At 41.4% G+C, this 18,868-nt stretch overlaps 1 protein-coding gene across 1 annotated transcript in view; it reads left to right on the top strand.

The window, feature by feature from the left end:
* Positions 1–14,588, top strand: part of BMP2K (BMP2 inducible kinase) — a gene marked incomplete at its 5' end in the record, with an annotated part of 32,826 nt that extends 18,238 nt beyond the window's left edge. Inside the window, 2 exons of the mRNA XM_010172179.1 lie at positions 1,566–1,679; positions 13,147–14,588. Coding sequence (XP_010170481.1) covers positions 1,566–1,679; positions 13,147–14,588 — 1,556 coding nt within the window. The remainder of the gene's footprint in view (positions 1–1,565; positions 1,680–13,146) is intronic.
* Between the last annotated feature and the right edge of the window lie 4,280 nt (positions 14,589–18,868).

Below are 18,868 nucleotides of genomic sequence, written 5' to 3' on the forward strand. Positions count from 1 at the left end.
GTCATGTATGTTTCTTCGAAGATAAAACTTAAAAAACCAACCGAACAAAAACAACAACAACAAAAACCCCAAACCCCCACAAACAAAAGATCCCCAAGCAATTGGAAAAAAAAATCTCCCCAGAACCAAACCCTTCCTACCTGAGGAGAGAAAGCAATGCTGATATTGCTGTTCAGAATGAGGGGTAAGTCCTGCTGTTAGATGAGATGCTAGGCAGTTGTTCAAGGTATAAAGTTCATCAAGCTGATGGTATAAAACATACGGCTTCTAGTCTTTTGTGCATCTCTGCTTGTGTTCTGTTCTGCATGTCTGGGTCACTGTAGGATAATTTGGGTTGGGTCAGTTAGTCCCTGCCTATTTCCATAGGTGTATGTTGAGGTGAGAGCAACTACTTAATCTTCTGCACTAGGAGTCCCCAGCTGTGATTATACTTTGAGTAGGGGTTGCCTGTTAATGGAACAACTTCCACTTGCATTTCTTTAGAGTGTCTGACAGGAGGTAAGAGTAAGACAATTCACATTACGGGCGCTTTTATAGGAACAGAATGCTTGTCTGTGAAAATCGGCATGTAATTTGAAAACTCTTGGGTTTTGTACACAGGATTAGTATGCATCTGTCTGCAGTAGATTACTCACTGTCTAGTCCCTGATGGCTGTCTTAGTACAGCCTTCTGGTTGCTGCATTGAAGGACTGAATAGAAAACGTGCAGGTAGCTTGATAAGTAATTAAGGCGCAGTTCAGCTGCTTCTCTACAGTGGCAAATCGTCAAGATGATCGTGCTGTGAATTGTTTAGAAGAGCAGCTGCTTGCTGTGAAAAAGGGGGAAAGCAAAACGCTGTGTTCTGCACAGAGGATGTAGGATGTTAGCTGAAGGTGGAACACCGTGTCACAATGGTGTTGTGAAGTGGCTGGTGGGCCTTGCTGGACCCTCCTGAGTTGCAATGTGGTGCTTGGGCTGGATGGTCTGGATCTTAGGTTGGCAGCAATATTAGAATTCAATTAGAAGGGTGGAAGACCTTACAAAACAGACAGTACATTTCTCTCTATTATACTCTCCTCAAATTGTTTTTAATTACTAACGGATGTTACATGTTTAATAAAAAATACCCTGGCTATTGCTCTGGTTGTCAACTTTTGTCTGTTTGTCGCAAAGACTGGCCAAAACTTGGATCAAAGAAAAAATTTTGTGGTTTAGATAAGCCATCTTAATCAGTGATTCTGACTTCAGAACCTTTAGAGCACAGAGGACTAGTAGTTTCTATTAAAGAATGCATAGGCTGCCTGTAACATGTAAGAGAGATCCTCGTTTAAAGCATTCCATCACCAGATACGTGCTACTCCTGGTGGGACAGGAGGATTAACAATAGATTCGTACAGGTGGATTTCTGTGAATGACAATAGAGTATGAATTCAAGATGTAGGTTGTCTTTAAAACATCAAAAAAACCCCTAATCAAGAGTATATTCCTCCCTCACCCCATACAGTAGATATCTTTGCATAGGCATAAGACCTGCCATTTTTATTTTATTTTATTTTTTGTTCTGTTTCATTTTGTTTTTTTACAGACAGGCTGGTCGACAGGAGAGCATCTTCAGATAAGAATGTGGAGCCGCATTCTGCTCCACAGAAAAATCCTCCTGAAGATCCCTTTGGTTCTGTTCCTTTCATTTCTCACCCAGGCAAGTTACATCTGTAACATCTCTACCTCATGTATATATATAAACACACACACATATATATGTATTTATCTGTTGATGAAGTTAAATGACCAAAGAATGATAAAGGCATTGGCTGCCTCATGACAGTAGACAGGTTGAAGATGTTTTTTAATATGTTGATTGCCTTGAATTAAAAAATACTTCTGCTTCCAATTCCTAGTATCTGTCCAGTGTGTAAACTATGTAGCCTTTGCAATGCAAATACATTGGACCAGTGCAGTGTAAATCACTTGTGTAGAACCAGAAGTGGTTTTGCTAAAGTCAAATTACTTACTAAGACCAAACTTTGCTACTTCCAGCTCCTCCTGTTTCTTTAGTTCAGTTCTCCAGCCAAGTTAAGACTGTAAGCTTCTCCTGCATTTAATGCATAGTTTTGGTGCAAACTGAGTCAAAACAAACCAAATGTCTTAAATCCTCCCTTCCCCTCCAAATGTGCAGGTAATGTGTTACTGTGTTTCGGTTCAGCTTTGGCTATTTTTACCTTTGATGGAAGTAAAAATAACCTTGTATGAGGACAGTGAATGTGAAACTGCATCATCCTGCAACTTAATCACCGGTTTTAATGTTTGCTTGATCAGCACTTAAATAATATTATTTTTTTTGTACCTGTGGCAAAGTAAAGCCTAAATGACAATTAAATGGTAAAAAGAGCTTCAATTACAATTATGGAGCCACTTAGGTGCCTACCTAAGTTTTGTTGAGAGTGCTTGTGTGATAAAAGGTGCCTTAATATGCCTTTTAAAAACTATTCTTATAGAAGTTTAAAAGATAACATGTCTTAAAATAAATCACTTGGGGTCAACCTCTTAGCATCCGTGTTTCCTTTCGCTTTCATCTTGCATTCCTGAAGATCGTCTGCTAGGGCTGCTTAATGCTCTTGCACTGTACGTGGTGAAGAGTGGACAGGGTAACGCTGTTGCATTGTGCAGGGCAATTTGTCAGATACCTCTGTGTCCATTCCTCTCCTGTTGTTAGAAAGACTTGAATGAATTCTGCTTCTATTGCTGTGTTTTTAGTTTCTCTTTTTGTTCTGCTCATTCAGAAAGGACAAGTTTACCTTCGATCATTCGGTTGATGTTCAGTAGTTCAATAAAATGTGAAAACAATTCTTAAATCAAGTGTTTGCTCTCTAGGTGGCAGTTTAGAAGGATTTACCCTAGAATCCTCATTAAAGAGCTTGCCTTGTTTTATAGGTGAGCCTAAATTCACAGGCAAAATGAACAGTAATAGTTATCATAGAATCGTAGAATGGTTTGGGTTGGGAGGGACCTTAAAGGTCATCCAGTTCCACCCCCCCTGCCAGCAGCAGGGACACCTTCCACTAGACCAGGTTGCTCAAAGCCTCATCCAACCTGGCCTTCAACACTTCCAGGCAGGAGCATCCACAGCTTCTCTGGGCAACCTGGGCCAGTGTCTCACTACTCTCAGAGGAAAGAATTTCTTTCTCAGATCTTATCTCAATCTACTCTCAGTTTAAAACTGTCTCAACACCCTCACAGGAAAGAATTTCTTCCTCATATTTCATCTCAATCTCCCCTCTTCCAGTTTAAAGCCATCACCCCATGTCCTGTTACTACCTGCCCTTGTCAAAAGTCCCTCCCCAGCCTTCCTGTAGCCCCTTCAGGTACTGGGAGGCCACTAGAAGGTCTCCCTGGAGCCTCCTCTTCTCCAGGCTGAACAGCCCCAACTCTCTCAGCCTGTCCGTGTAGGAGAAGTGCTCCAGCCCTCTGATCATCCTGGTGACCTCCTCTGGACTTGTTATACTTCATCTGAAATGGTGACTATCAGGTGCTCAGTCTCCTGTGTTCAGTATTCATACCCATGTGTCTAAGGATTTTTTTTTTCTTTCCTCACTTTATGTCTTAGAAATGCATTTGCTTATTGCTGTCTTTCAGATAGATATAATGTAGCTTAGATCGTAATGAACAGCCTTGCTGTGTTCTGTCATATATTTTATTTTTGTTACTTAGAATCCAACCTTTAATTCTTGGCATACTAAAAAGCAAGGGGAGATGCCTTCTTTTAGAAGAGGAAAAAAAAAAAATCCAAGTCAGTCATGGCTGAAGAACTAGACTGCTTGAGAAATGTTGAGTTGGTTGTGAACTGTTAACTGATTCATTGGGGGGAAAAAAAAAGGTGTTTTTCAGTAGCCTTTTTTCTACTGACTCATAGCTGAAATTTAAACAAGTGGACATACTGGCTTGATTTCAAGGAAGGTATTTTCAACTCTGTTAACAGTGAATTATACAGGAAACAAGTCTGACATGATAAATCTTTAAATCTGAAGATATGTCCTTTAAAATAAGGTATGTCTTGATTTGTTTTCCCCATGGAATTGTTCTTGAAATGAGGTGTTGTAAGACAGCTAAGAGGAGAATGGTGTTGACTTAGACATGTTTTATTTCTAGTTGAAGGCTTTCTGGAACCAACTTGACAAATGTCCCTGGTATTTTGATTGCCTCTTGTACTTAACATTTCTATATAACATGTTCTTTCTGGTTCCTTCCTTATGCTTGTAAAAGATAGAACCATGAAGTAAACCACATGTGTACCTTACTCAGGGCATCAGAGGGAAGATGACTGAATAGAAAGTGGAATAGAGGTTTAATACCTTGAGGGCAATTCTGGTGTTTGGATGAGAGACTGTCTTGATCTAGTTAGAGCAGAAGTTTCACTTCCTTACTGTAAAGTGTCTACAGTGCAAATATAGAGTGTGTTACCACTATTCACCTAGGTTTCTGGCTACTGAATCCTGACTTATGATGAGATGAAATGTTGATGTTACCAATACAGATGATTTAAAAAGAATTTAAGAAAAAAATACTTTCTTAAAAAGTGATAGTTCCTATTGAAGATGTGTTCTACTGTATTAACAACCCTTGGAGTTGGGACTGTGGGCTTTTTCTGCTTTGTTTTTGGTTTTGTTTTTTTTTTTTCTGTGTGACATAGGTCTCAGGTTGGTAAATTTTGTTATATATGGACTGGAGCTGAGTAGAGTCACCCAGAGTATTTCTTCAGTTTCAGAGGCTTAAGGGTTTTCTGCTGAAAGCATTATTGACTAAATACTTAACTGATTTCTATCATCTGATGTGAGATGGCAGCAAGAAGCTGAAGATCATGTATCGTCTTTTGACTTACCATAAAGTGCTGGTAGTGCAGCAAAATAAGTGCTCTCAGGTACGTTTCCATGTGTCTGGGATGGTGCTGTAAAGGAGATGGCAGAGGCTGAAATTGGAAACCTTTTATCATCGCTGGAAAGGACGATGTGGTACTGAGAATTGTGAGCCCTTGGTATTTTCCCTGTGGAACCAACAGTGCATGTCAGGCTGCCGCTGCTACAAGGATCACCAGGAAGGAGAACCTGGAACTGGATGGACTAAGGCTGCTTATCCATCAGAGCTTCTGTGCTTGTTCTTTTCAGGTGGGAATGGAGAGCCAGCAACAACATGTGTGCCACTTGACATGCTGTGCGGAGGCAAATAGCTGTGTGAAAGGAACTAAGTTAATATTGTTTCCCTCTTATTATAGTCAAAAGGAAGACAGTGTAGAAGCACTTAGTGTTACTCACGCTTGGTGTATGTCCTATTAAAGATGTTTTCACAAGTATTACATGTAAACTTGCTATACACACTATTTTATGCCTAAATGTTGGTGGAAAATGGTAATGGCTTAGAACTTGAGACGACTGGAGAAGAAAATTGCCTTCGGAAAGAATTCCAATGCTCAAATCTGATGGCAACAGATGTAACTTTGCAAACATCTATGGAAGAAAGAGAAGAAAGTACAGTTGAGTAGCCAGTAATGCAGTGTTTAGGACAGCCACCTAGCACATGGAAAACAGATTCTGGTTCTTGAATGCCTGAAACACTGGACGGTGACAATGGGGAATAATAGCTCCTGTGGTAAGCATTTGGAATGAAAGCTCTTGATTCAAGTGCATGTTAATCAGCTTGTGTTGTAACATCTTTTGCTAACGTGAAGTTGAGTGTTTCAGAAATTCAGACACACACATTCTCTGCTGTCTTCAAATTATAAGGAGGAAATGTGATCAATATAAGTATATGTTGCTGTTGAGTTGTACTCAGGGGCCTTTTCCCATCTTATGTATGTTTACACTAATTCTTTCTGGGCTTAAACTGGGCTAAATTGCCTTTTCCTTCCCTCAGCTTAATACTGGAATTCAGTACTTCAGAGAAGTAATAAAAGATTTGAGGTGACTCTCACAATGATGCAGATGGACTGTGTGAGACACGGAGGTGTTGGGAATCCTTGACTGGAATTTCTTTGCAAGTGCTGACCTGAAGCTGTCTGCTAGGCATTTTGCTCCTGTGCAGAATCTGTGAGCTGTCTTCTGGCTTGTCTTACTGGGATAAGGCTCTAGTTCAGGTCATCTGTTTAATTGTTCTACTGAATGTTTGTAAAGCTCACGTTCTGTACTGTAGATGTGGTGCTTCTTGATCAAATCACTGTTGATTTTTTCTAACTACATCAGTAACTCATTCCTAGTCACTGTCTACACGTTGACTTTGCAGAGACTGGGGATAACAGCAAGTTAAGTTGTGTAGCAGCTTCCTTTTGACTTCCAGACTTGCTGCACTCAGAGACTTGGTAGTGTCTGTAAATGATCTTTTTAGGTGTCTGTCTTGGAATAAGAGCTCTTTTGTGGTGTGGTATGTAACTCATTAGTCACTGCTGTGTGGATCTGACAGAAAACCAGCCAACTGCCTGACAGATAGTAGTACAGTGGAAATCTTCTGGAGACTTGGACACAACACATCCTTGAAAGGACTCTGCTGCAATAGCTGATTGTTAGCATTCACAGTGTTACAGCAGAAAAGCGCGCTGTTCTGGCGTGAAGAAATGTGGGTGATGACTATTCATTTGGTTACTTTTTTTGTATACTGCTTCTAACAAGGTTTCCAACCACTGCAAGTTTCTGTACCACGGCTTTGGAGCCCTTGGACTACTGTGCAGTCTGTTGCTTCAAGTGGAACACAACACACTACAATTTAGTAAGAAATTACAAATGTGAGAACAGGAGAAACAAAAAGACTTGAGACAACTTGCTCTACAACACTAAAACAGCTCATGCTATCGTTTCATGTTTCTTCAGCAATTGATGTGCCTGAATTATTTATTAAAAGATGCCCAGACCCACAATGTGATATGGCTGTTGTACAGTGCTCCAGATTTAGGCAACTTGACAATTAAAATAAGTTCATATCAATATATGTACTCACTGAAAATATTACTCCATAAACTTTCCTTGGCTATGGTTTCAGGTATTGCTGGATGTAGGTTCAGGATCTTTCCCTGTGTCAAGATCATCTTATGACTTCAACTTTTCTAGATAACACTTCCAGAGTAACTTGATCTTACTCACACATCACAAGAATAAAGGATATGTGCCGGTGCTGTGCTTTTTCTCTCTACAGTGATGCAGTGATTTCTATTTTTTTTTGTCAAATCTTAAAGCAATCATTGTCATCCTTGACTTTTTTATAACATGCTTCAACATATACAGTTATTATTTGAAAGAATACCTAAGCAATAGACGCCAGGCAGAAGTGTTTTGTTCTCCCAGTCTTGTTCTTCTTGAAAAGAAAGGTGGTAAGCAGTGTAAATCCCCATTACAATATTCAGCAGCTGCCACTCTGGCTGTTGTCAAAGAACTAGTGCAGATTTAGTTGCAGCGTGCCGGTAATCCCTCGTCCTGACATGTGGCAAATTGTTCTGAAATGATGGTGGCAGTATGTTCCCAATTCAAAGAAAGCTTAAAGCCCTTATGCCCCACTCTCTCGCCACCCCCGCAATACCCTGAAATGATGAACTAGCAGAAGGGATGTAATTACTGCAGTTGTTAGAGGGAATTCATCCTCTTATAATCCGATGTCTCAAAAAAGAACATCAGAACAGAAAATTTCCTTGAAGATTGGGATCTTCTTATACGATTAAAGATGTTCCACCTGGCTGGCATTTGAGCTGAGAACAATTGTCTCCTGTAAGATGCAAACCTGATTAGAAGTGTAGTAATCGGAACAGCACATTACGAACAGATGTTACTCAACATTTTGCAGCATTTTTTTTTGTATAAATACATCTCTGAACAGTCTCCGCAGCAGTTGAGCTTGAGAAGATTGCATGAAATCAACATGACAGAAAACTTCATTTCTAAAGTCTGTTTGGCCACAGCATTAAATTGTCATTAACCAAGAAATTTTCCCTTTTGGGGCCTTAAGTTTCTATTTGTAGTGCTTTTTGTATTTATTTAGTTTGCCAGCTTCTTCAGGCGTGAGAGAGGGGGAACTGTAGTGTAGAAAAAAATCTAAATACTCCTGTCATGGGTTTAAAAATGATAGTTCTATGGTGGATATTTCTATTTCTTTGGTTTGGTAATCATAGAATCGTTAAGGTTGGAAAAGACCTTTAAGATCATCAAGTCTAACTGTCAACCCAACACCATGATGCCCACTAAACCATGTCCTTTTGACACCAGTCTGCTTCAGTTTTCTCCCAGTTATTTGGACAGAGATGACTTCTTCTGTGAAGTTTGGCTGTGTTAGACTATGAAGTGTTCACGACTAGTATCTTAGACTCATGTCTGCTTGGAGCAGGGGGCTCAGTTTGTTTACAGCACCTCAGCACAAACTGAAGAATAAAGCAAGATACTTGATCTTTCCCAGAAAATACAAACGTGAGAGCAGTGAATTCACCACTCCTGAAATATTTCAGAAATAAAAGTGCTTTCTTCAAAACTATGTAGCAGGAGCAGTTGCTGCTCACGGTGTCATTTGATGTGTGACACTTGCTTTCCTGTTGAAGTTTGGCGCGTAGAGTCGTACTTGCTGGGTCTGAAATTTGAATAATATTGAGCTGTTACTGTAGCTTGTGAGTTTCTAATTGTGCAAAATTTATTGTCTCTTTGAGAATTTTGAGTCTGTACAAAATACAGGAGCATAAATTTCTGGCTGTGATAAGTAATATTCACAACTCTGGCATGGAGCTGGTGGATAAGGAGGAATCTCAGGGCTAAAGAGCTAGAAATTCAGAAACCCTATTCAGAAATAATTTGTAGTGAAATGAGGGGTTTGAAGTTGTTGAGCTAATAGGCAGTTAATTGCCTGGTGCTGTGATGATGTTACGGATGGAAAAAGAAATATGCTTGTTCAATCTTTGAGTGGCTTTGGAATGGAGATATTCCAGAAAATGTTTTTTCACGTGCAGGAACAGACATTTACAATTACACAGGCTCAAGTTTCCTTTTCCTGTGTGCTTCTTAATTGTTGCCATTGTTCAAAAATGTATACAGTCTGCTGTATACAGTCTGCGATGGCTTAACCCCCGTCAAGAGGCCACAAAACTGACTAGTGCCAGGTCAGATTGCTGTGTGGAAAGTATTGTCAAAATGAACAAATACTTCAAATTTTCAATACTTCTTTAGCTGTTCAAGTACCTTCCATTGTCTCGGCCTCTGTCAATGAGTAATGTGCTCAGCATTTCCTTGAAGAGTGGTTCAGAGCTCCAAGTAAGTGAACGAAACGCATAGCTCCATACGTAGAGAGCAGGCAGTCTCTGTATTTGCTCTAGAGCACACATCTCCAGCAAGTGGCATTGCTCCATGAATTTTTCCTGACTTCATCCCACTTGTTCTAGAGATGGTGGTTGTGAGGAAATTCATGATGCTGATATAGATTCCTTAGAAACTAGGTTGTCTGGATAACTGATTCCCAAAATAATTTACTGCGTATGGGCAGCAAGAGTAACAGTTATAGGTGGGTTTGTTAAGAGATGTTGGAATGGCTTGTGTGCCAGTACTAGTACATTGATGATGGTTTGGGAAGCTGCTTTAAGTGCTTTGCCATCTATTGTCAACTCCTGTTTAATGTGTGTTGTGTCCAGAGAGGTCTGCTACTGAGAGCTAAACATCGGGTGGCTTAAATTATTTGTTCAGCAAGTCAGCAGTCTGTATAGATTGGGGGTTTTTTGTCTTGTCAGTGTCCTTTGCAGTTTGTTTTCCTTTTGGGAAGCGAGTATATTAGCTACACTGTGGTTCATTTATTGTCTTTAAAAAAATTTACTTTATAAATTGTTTTCTAAAGATGGAAATTCTGTACAATGGTATAATCATTCTTTGGGAGTGTAAGCTCCTGTGGATATCGACATACATAAAAGGTTTGGGTTCTTTCTTGTGTAAGTGGTGTTAACAACTAACCTAGAAATATTTCCTTTTTCTTCTCATTTTAAATCTAATTGCATTTATGTTAACAGTAGTGTTTCAGCAGATATTGGAAACAGCCGGATTTGGAAGATGGAGGTTATATAGTGCAATATGAAGGCTGTACCTTTGGGAAATCTAAAGTAAGCAGCCAAATAATCCAGATTCTAATTTAGTGGGTAAAACAAACATGTAGTGTTTAAAAATACAGTAGATAAGAAGCAATCTGACACCAGAAACAAAGAAGAAACAGCTCACAGCCCTAATCACCTGATGGTTTTTAGTCATTCTAGTCATCTTGGTTTTAAATCCATACTTAAAATATATTGCTGCAGGATTTTTATTGCTATTTTAAGTTATAATGGCAAAAGAGCAAAATGGCTACTGGATGAAGAAATTGACTATTAATTCCTTTTTAAAAAAGGACAAAACTGTTCTTGTAAAACTTAATATTCTGGTCTAAACTGGAGCATAGAAAGAAAAAAAAAATCTGACTTGCCCTGGAAGCTGCATGCTGATTTCCTTGTGAAAGAAGAAACTACCTGATAAATTACTTTGTATATTGTAAGAACAAGAGACTCATGAGCTGGATTCTGGATGAAGATTTTATTTATTTTTTATTATTTTCAGAGAAATAACTGGTGCACACATCCTTCAACAGCTTTTTTGATTGTGAACATATTGAGTTGATGAAATTTCAGCAAGTATCTTAACAAAATGGAAGGTATTAATTTTGGTTGGGTGAGAGGGTCAGCTTATCTTAACAAAATGGAATTAATGGTATTAATTTTGGTTGGGTGAGAGGGTCAGCAGTCTAGCACAGTGCTGTGAACAGAGCTTGTTAATAACTGCTTTAATGTGACCAGCCCCTGTCCCCAGGTTTGTGGCAGATACTAGAGACAGAAGAAATTGGTCCCCAGCGCTTGGGCTGTGCTGTGTTTGTTGCACAGTATCTCAGTAGCGAAGGCGGGTACCTGGATGTTCCTGGGTGGGTAGAAGGGAACTTGTAAGCCAAGCATGAGCTGGTGGTCAGTCCAAGTCCTGGCTGGCGCAAATATAAATGCAGTTAGTTTTGCCATAGTTCTGGTCCCCATCTGAAGGTTGGTACCTACGTAATATTCAGCTTGGAGTGACTGTAATACAGCCTCACTTCCAAGTACTTCACACAAGTTTTTGGTGGTTGCTTTGGGTCTGCAAAGAGGTGAATTATTATTGCTGTTATTAGCGTTGCATGTTCAATTATACATTCTTAAAATTCTGAAGGGAGCCTGGCTGCCTTGTGATCTGTGTCCTAGAGAAAAGGATATCTCAAGAACAAATAAGTTTTCCCCAGCTGAGACCAAATGTTTTGCTTTTCTTCCTACTCGTTCTTTTCAAACAGAAGTCTGACAGACAATCATGCTCCTGAAAACATCTCTGTGCAGCAGCAAGGCTCTGATGTTGGGAGGAACTTGTCTGATGAGTGCCCTACGAATGGTGCTGTGCAGGCCAATCTGGTCTGGGTGCTCTCACCATCTGTTTTGTTTCCTGATGTAAAGCCTTTACTGCTCTCAATATTTCTAAGCCAACTATTCTATGAAGGGTCATCAGTGAATTGCTCTCTTAGTTGTCAGATAGTAAATAGCCGGAATGGAGTTGTCAGAATAAAAGGAATAGATAATTTTCCTTCCTGTAGAGAAGCTGAGTTGTTAGAATCTATTTAGAAACAAACAAACAAACAAAAACCCAACCCACTTCTCTCAAACTGAAGTTAAAGCAATAGGATGTTGGTTTTTTGCCTGAATTGCTACATTAGAAGTTAGAAGGGGCTGCATGTGGAGCTGCAGCGTCACTAGAGAAAAAGGCATTCTCGAAGCACAGGTTTGACATGCCAAGGCATGGAATCCTTAAAAAAACCCAAAACCCATAATAAAAGCTCTCTCATGTTGCTATCCCAGTGTGTACTTTGTTGGCATTATTCGTTGGGAAGCCTGTGATGGAGAGAGGCTGTTCCTGCTGCAACCAAGGGGGAGCACCTAGATAGACCTTTTCAAAATTCTAAATGGCAGTGACCGTCAGGCTTAATTCTTGGTGGGGTTTATGAGTCCAAATTACAGTTTTGGTCCTGACTGGGGGGAGGGAGGGGGTATTTCAAACCAAGACATGTTGGAAAACATCCTTGTCCCTGCATCTCAATTGCCATATAGTTACGTTAGCCAGTTACCTCGTGATCTCGCTGTAATCTCCCCTGCAGCTTGGACAGGAACAAACTACTTTTCTCTCACCCAGTCCCTGATTTTCATAGACCTTAGAGGAACCTAATTATGTTGGAGATGTTGTGTAGGATTATCTTGTGCTATGAAAGCTTGGGAGGGGAAAGACTGGAGACTGACAGGGTGTCATGCCCTCGTTTCCTTTTTGAAACTATATTGAATATGTCAGTATTGCTGCACGTACCTGACTGCGTGGTAAAAACCTGCGTACAGTGGGTCAGTCTTGGAGAACCCCTTCAAAAGGCACCTTAAGGGATATGTTTGTCAAGAAGATGCATTTGCTTTCTGGTATTCAGAAACTGCACAGCAGACTGGTTGGTAGGCCAGCAGAGCAGAGCCCTCTGAGGTCTGTTGTTGCTGTACAATGGTACCCGAGATCTGAAGGGAATTATCTGAAATAATTGTTTGGCTTATGTTGACTGTTCTCATGACTAGAGGAATAAATTTGTCAAAGCAGCCTCTGAAAGCAGAAGCACTTCAAAAAATAGGTAAATTGCTTAAAAAAAAAAAACCAACAACAACAACAAAAAAACCACACACACAAAAAACCCCCCCAAACAAACAAAAAACCAAAACCAACAAACTGGAAAACTACTTTAAAATCCCTCAAGTACACTGGCTCCTGTTTCCCTGGAGAGGAGCGGCCGCGTAAGGAGTGTTTGCAAAGCTGGCTCTAGAGATCCCCTGTGTCCATTGGTCCCTATTCCATGCCCCCAAAATACTAGTATTATATTTCTAGACATCTTGTGCACGAGGTGTAAAGCTAGAAGGTCTGACTATCGATCAGTTTGTTCAGTGTTCTTTGAAATACTAGATCTGATTTTATCTCATTTTCCTTAGTAAGTACCGAATATGTGTTTGCATCAACTCTTGCTGTGTGTGGCTGTGGCGTGTGTGGACTAAGTGTTGACTATAAGAGTGTATTTCAAGTTTTGTTTTGCATTTTTCTTTGGACCTGCAGGTTCCCCTGGAAAACAAGCGGATAACTCGTCCAGCAGTCAAGGAAATAACTTAGGGACCCCAACCAAGGCTGGAAAACTGAGCCATGCTTTTAGAGATCCCCGGCCAGCGAGGAAAACTGCAGAGGGACAGATGACAAAAGGCGGTGATGAGTCAGAGAGTGATTTTGAATCTGATCCTCCTTCACCCAAGAGCAGTGAGGAAGAAGAAGAACAGGAGGATGAAGAAGTATTGCAAGGAGAGAATGGAGACTTCAATGATGATAATGATACGGAACCAGAGAATTTAGGCCACCGACCTCTCCTCATGGACTCTGAGGAAGAGGAGGAGGAAGAGAAGCAAAGTTCTGACTCCGATTCCGATCGTACCAAGCAAAAATCTACGGAAGGGCTCTTGAGCAGTAGGTTCAGAGATAGCGTGGCCAGCGGTGAAATCAAAGAACCCAGTTCAATGCATACGTCCTCGTCTGAGGTGCCAAGTGCTGTAATCAAGGTGGACCCTGGCCAAGAATTTGATGTGTTTGGGGCCGTGCCCTTTTTCACTCTGCAGCCTCAAGCAAGAGAGAAGATGGACAAAGATATGTCTTCTCAGACGGCTTTTCCCAGCCTGAGTCAAGAGCAGGATGACTTTGATGTTTTCACAAAAGCCCCCTTCAGCAAAAAAGTGTCTCAGCAAGATGGCCAAGGGGTGGGAACTGAGCCTCTGCTCTCCCCAACTTCTCCACGGAGTGTCGATATTTTTGGTTGCACCCCATTCCAGCCTTCCCTTCTCCCCAAGACTGGTGGGAGTAAGGAGGACCTGTTTGGGCTGGTTCCTTTTGAAGAGATCACAGTGAGTCAGCAGCAGCAACAGCAGCAGAAAGTGAAGCAGCAGCGTAACCTGCAGAAACTTTCTTCCCGCCAAAGGCGCATGAAACAGGAGGTCTCAAAGAACAACGGGAAGCGCCACCACGGCACCCCGACCTCCACGAAGAAGGCGTTGAAACCGAGCTACCGCACCCCTGAGAGAGCCCGCAGGCACAAGAAAGCGGGGCGCAGGGACTCACAGAGCAGCAACGAGTTCCTGACTATCTCGGACTCCAAAGAGAACATAAGTCTTACGTTGACTGACAGCAAAGATCGAACCAATCCTCTGCAGACAGATGAGAGTCTGCTGGATCCTTTCGGAGCCAAACCCTTCCACCCACCGGACTTGATGCGGCATCCCCAGCATCAAGGATTTGGTGACAACCGTGGGGATCACGGCACAGTAGTAGTGGCTGGGGGAGCTCGACCTCGGCAGAGCTCCTCGCACGGAGCCATTCACGGTGGTGACGGCCTGAAAACAGACGATTTTGGTGCAGTGCCCTTCACAGAACTGGTTGTGCAGAGGGCGCAGAGCCAGCAGCAACAGGCGCTAGAGTTAGATCCCTTCGGAGCAGCTCCCTTTCCTTCCAAACAGTAAATGCTTCCAACGGGTTCCTCCCCCTGCACCTCTCTGAGTTACTTAATAGAGGTTTTAATTAATGGAGTAATTTATCTGGTTGAATTGACAGGGGCCTGGGTTTGTACAGTTTGTTCAAGAAGGCATGATGAAATTTAGAACGATGGCAAATTGTTACTGTCTTTTTGGGAGAAAAATAGTAAAAAAACCAAACCAGGAGCATCATTTTGTTATGACAGGTGTGCTCCCAGAATGGAAAGAAAAATCAGATATGAATCATTGTCTGTCACTGACTTTGGGCCCTGGAACATATTGTCATTCTGCACTTTTGCGTTGCCTTTTTGGTCCTCTGTGATGTGCTGAGGTAGAGGGAGGGGATTGGGCAGAGATCACATGAAATAGCATTTTCCATACGTACAGGTAGGCTCGTAGAACTGTGGTGGTTCTTCACGGCTCAGTCGCAGTAGGCCTAAGAACCAACATGTACTAATCTCCAGACTGATCTGGAAATAGTCAAGTCTTTGCTTCCTAGGTGAAAACTACCTTTATTAATCATAAAAATCAAGAAGCCAAGTCTTCAAGGGGCTGTGGCCCAGAATTCCAGATCATGGCTATGGATTGGGACCTGGTAGACATCTATGCAGCTGCAGAGGTGAAAGGCAGATTATTTTTTTGTGTGCCTAAATGTTCAGGGTTTTTTTGGTTGTTGTTTATGTTTGGGTTTTTTCTTTCTTTTTTTCCTTTTTTTTTTCTTTTTTTTTTTTTTTTAACTGAAAGTGCCATTAATGTAAAATAGCAAACTGGAAGTTTGAAAACTAAAGATACAGAGAATATAATGGTTTATGAGACAAAGAGCCTTGAATGTAGGGAGGAATAAACCAGCAGGGATGTAGCCAGAGTTTGCAGCACTTTGAAGATGACTCAGTACGCTGGGAAGAGAGGCTGGTTTCCACAAGGAAATCGTTTGGCACGTATGGAGTGTTTCAGATGACTTGTACGCTTGACTGTGAGATGCAAGCATCAGATTCAATCAGATTTATTTGATTACAAATTGGGATTTGTGTCTGAAAATACCTTTTCTTTTCCTCTTGGATTTTTATTGCAAAGAAAATGTGTATTCTTTCAAACCTGTTGGTTTTTAAAAGGATAATAATTTTATGAAATTACTGTAACCTAATGTTCTTCTAAGTTCTGATGAATCTATTATTGTACTTAAGTGTATTTTTATAAGAAAGTTTTGCTAAATGCACTGAGCTTTGAAGAAACTTCTCTGAACCCGGATTTGTTTCAGAACAGAAGCAGTAAGCAGCAGGTTGCTTCCAGGAGCTGATTGCTACTGTACCAGGAAACTGCCTGTCACACCACGAAGCCTTACAGGCAGGACTCCCGTCCTGCTGCACAGTACCTCGGAGACATTAGGTGCACGAGACGTGGCTAAAAGCTTGGGAGCCTGCAGTGCCAGGAGGTGATGGGAGGTGATGTGAACGGACTCGTCGAGGACAGGATGAAGTTACTACCAGGTTGTAGTGGTTGTTGTGTGTAGGCGGGACGGCTCCTCCGCTGCCTCGCAACTTGTGCCAAGCCACGTACACCGTCTGCAGAGCGAGTATGACTCGGGACGGGCCAATTTGTCTGCCTTTTTTCCATGGGATTCCTAAAGAGGAGGTGCAAGGAGGTAGTTCCTCCGCTTGCCTCAACTTTTTATCCCGCTCTACTGAATGCTGATGAGTAGATAATTGGATGTTTAGGAGGATGTAAGCATTCGTGGTTGTGTCCCCCCAACCTCCCTCCCATTTCGCAGGAGGTCAAGTGGGATATTTAGGGCTGTGCATTTTTGTTCCAAGTCTCCGGCTTGTTACACAGTCGTCCTGAGATCTGTGAGGGTGGGGGGGTGGGTCATCCCTAACGATGTTAGTTGAAGACAGCACATTAAAAGCAAGTCACTTGACCCCTTTGAGGGGTGGTTTGATAAAATGCTCCCTTGGATATATGTGAGATTGTTTCCCCTAGTCCTGGAATTAGAAAGTGGCTCATTATGTATCTGTACACCTTCATACCTTTATCTTCCTCGGTTTTATTTTTCTCACAGGGTGGAAGTGAAATACGACAGCTGTGCTTGGTTAAGTATGCCTTTTTCAGGCTTAGAAATTAAGTTCTTAGGAGGTTATGAGTAGAAATATTTCAACTCTCTTTGCACAGGAGTTTCCTAGGCTTTATTACTACTGCTCTCACCTGGGTTTTTTTTGTGCCAAAGGCTGTAAGAAGCGCACGTCAAGTTTTGTAGCATTTTCTGATACTCAGGTTAACTGTCTTGTCTTTTTTTTTCTCTGTGTGTGCTTATGAGCTGCGTTCCTACAGTTTCCTTCTGAACTGTTACTTACCTGCTTAAAGAGCTGTTGGAACAGGGTGATATGACAAATGGGGCAGGGGGGTGGAAACAGAACAAGAATATAAACAACAAGCACCTGATCCGTGGTCTTAAATGTGGCTAGTCCTTGCCAGAGCCACGGAGCTGGTGCTTTCCCTGGTGGAGAAGCAACTTTGGAGCTTGCTCGGCCATTTGGTGCCAGAGAAAATGGTTAACCACACACATGGGACTGGGGCCTCGCTCCAGTGCCTGAAAGGAGAGGTTGTTTGCTTTGCTTTGCTGTTGGATACAGAGGGGAAAGGCTGTGCGTTGGCAGACTTAGCGTGGGCTGAAATATTCAGGTAAATCAAAGGAAGCGTGGTGGGTTTTTGTGTGTTTACCCTGAGATGACAGGCTGAGGAGCGCAGCAGGTTTTCCTTGTGTGGTGGGTTGGTTTGGTTTTTGGCAGAGAGTCGGTAAGTAGTTATCTTACAGTGGAGGAGAGCTGAAGTGAGGTTCTACACAGAAACTGAGAGATGAGGTATAAGCAAACTAAACCCAAATGACTCTCAAACTGGCATAACGCCTCTGGCTGCGTATGGGTTATGGCCGATGACATTTGCTTTCTAATGGCCTTAATAAACCTTGTTCTTTGTCTTCTAGTTACGAAACCGGTTTTTGCTTAAATGTAACTTGTTTGTTGCTAGAGTTAAAATTATTTCATCTTTTCTTGTGACTAAAAAGAGCATAGTATGCCTCGCTAAGCCGACTTTGCATGGTGTATGTTGTTTATACATAACTAAACCCAAGTTGGGGTTTAATTTCAGCTAAGATCCACTATTCAACAGAGATGAAATGTGGTGCTGTCAGGGAATGTGATATGCTTTTGCCTTTATTTGGTGTGTGTGAGTGCTCATGTGTGTACCTGCCATGGTGTGTATCATGACCTTACCTGAAATATGGGAAAGACCTTGCTGCAGTAGACATGTACCGTACAGTCTGTGAGGACAATAATGGCAAGGTAAGGAGCTGACACTTCCCTTCCAGCTGAAAATACCAATTGATTTTTTTCCAGCTTTTCTTTCATCCTGTTGAATGACTGAACCACAGGCCTTTAAGAATCAGCTGCTTGAGAGATTCTATCCAAAGGTACTATGAAGCCCTTAATGGTTGCGGTCATTGAAAGAAAAATCAGATAGTTGTGTTTTTCTGCAGGCTCTCAATCCGCCTCGAGATGTCCGCAGTTGGCTGACCTGTGTAGAACATGGGACCCATGAATCCCAGCTTGGGAGGAAGTAACTGTTAATCTTTCTGGGTGTCCCAGTTAGTAAAACCAAGTACTGTGAAAATAAGTTGATATATTTGCTACTGTGAGAATAAGAGTTTATCTGGACTTTTTTATACTACATTGTGTATTTTATATATGAAAAGTATATATAAAATACACACGTGCTCGCACACATCATGTATCTCTTGGAGTTGCTGTGTTTTTAGGAAGGCAGCAGCCACAATCACTTGCGTGTGTCTTGAGGGAGTGAATATGAGTGAAAGCTGCAGAAGCGCAAAGGGTAGTTGCTGCGTTACTTTCCTGTAGTGCGTATTTCGAAAGGAAAATCAAGGAAATTGTGTGTATAGCTAAATTTGTGACTAAGGCATCACCTAATATTAAAAGAGCATAAAAAGTATTTTAAAATTGCTGGCATTCAGCTTTTAAGTGCACTTTCCTGAACTACACTTCCATTTCTTGTTAGACTTCAAGTTTCTAAAGCTTTTTTGTGTACCACTAAACAGAGAACTTTAACTTTTTTTGTGAAACCGATGTACATCATAAAAATACTTGCAGTTGTTAAATAAACAAACGTGATAACAGTGACTTTGCAGATCTCCTTAAACATTGTGTTATTTAGTATTCACATTTAGGCTTTAATTTGCTCACTATAAGCAATGTGGCTTC

This window comes from Antrostomus carolinensis, unplaced genomic scaffold (assembly GCF_000700745.2).
Source record: "Antrostomus carolinensis isolate BGI_N321 unplaced genomic scaffold, ASM70074v2 scaffold16667, whole genome shotgun sequence".
NCBI lineage: Eukaryota > Metazoa > Chordata > Aves > Caprimulgiformes > Caprimulgidae > Antrostomus > Antrostomus carolinensis.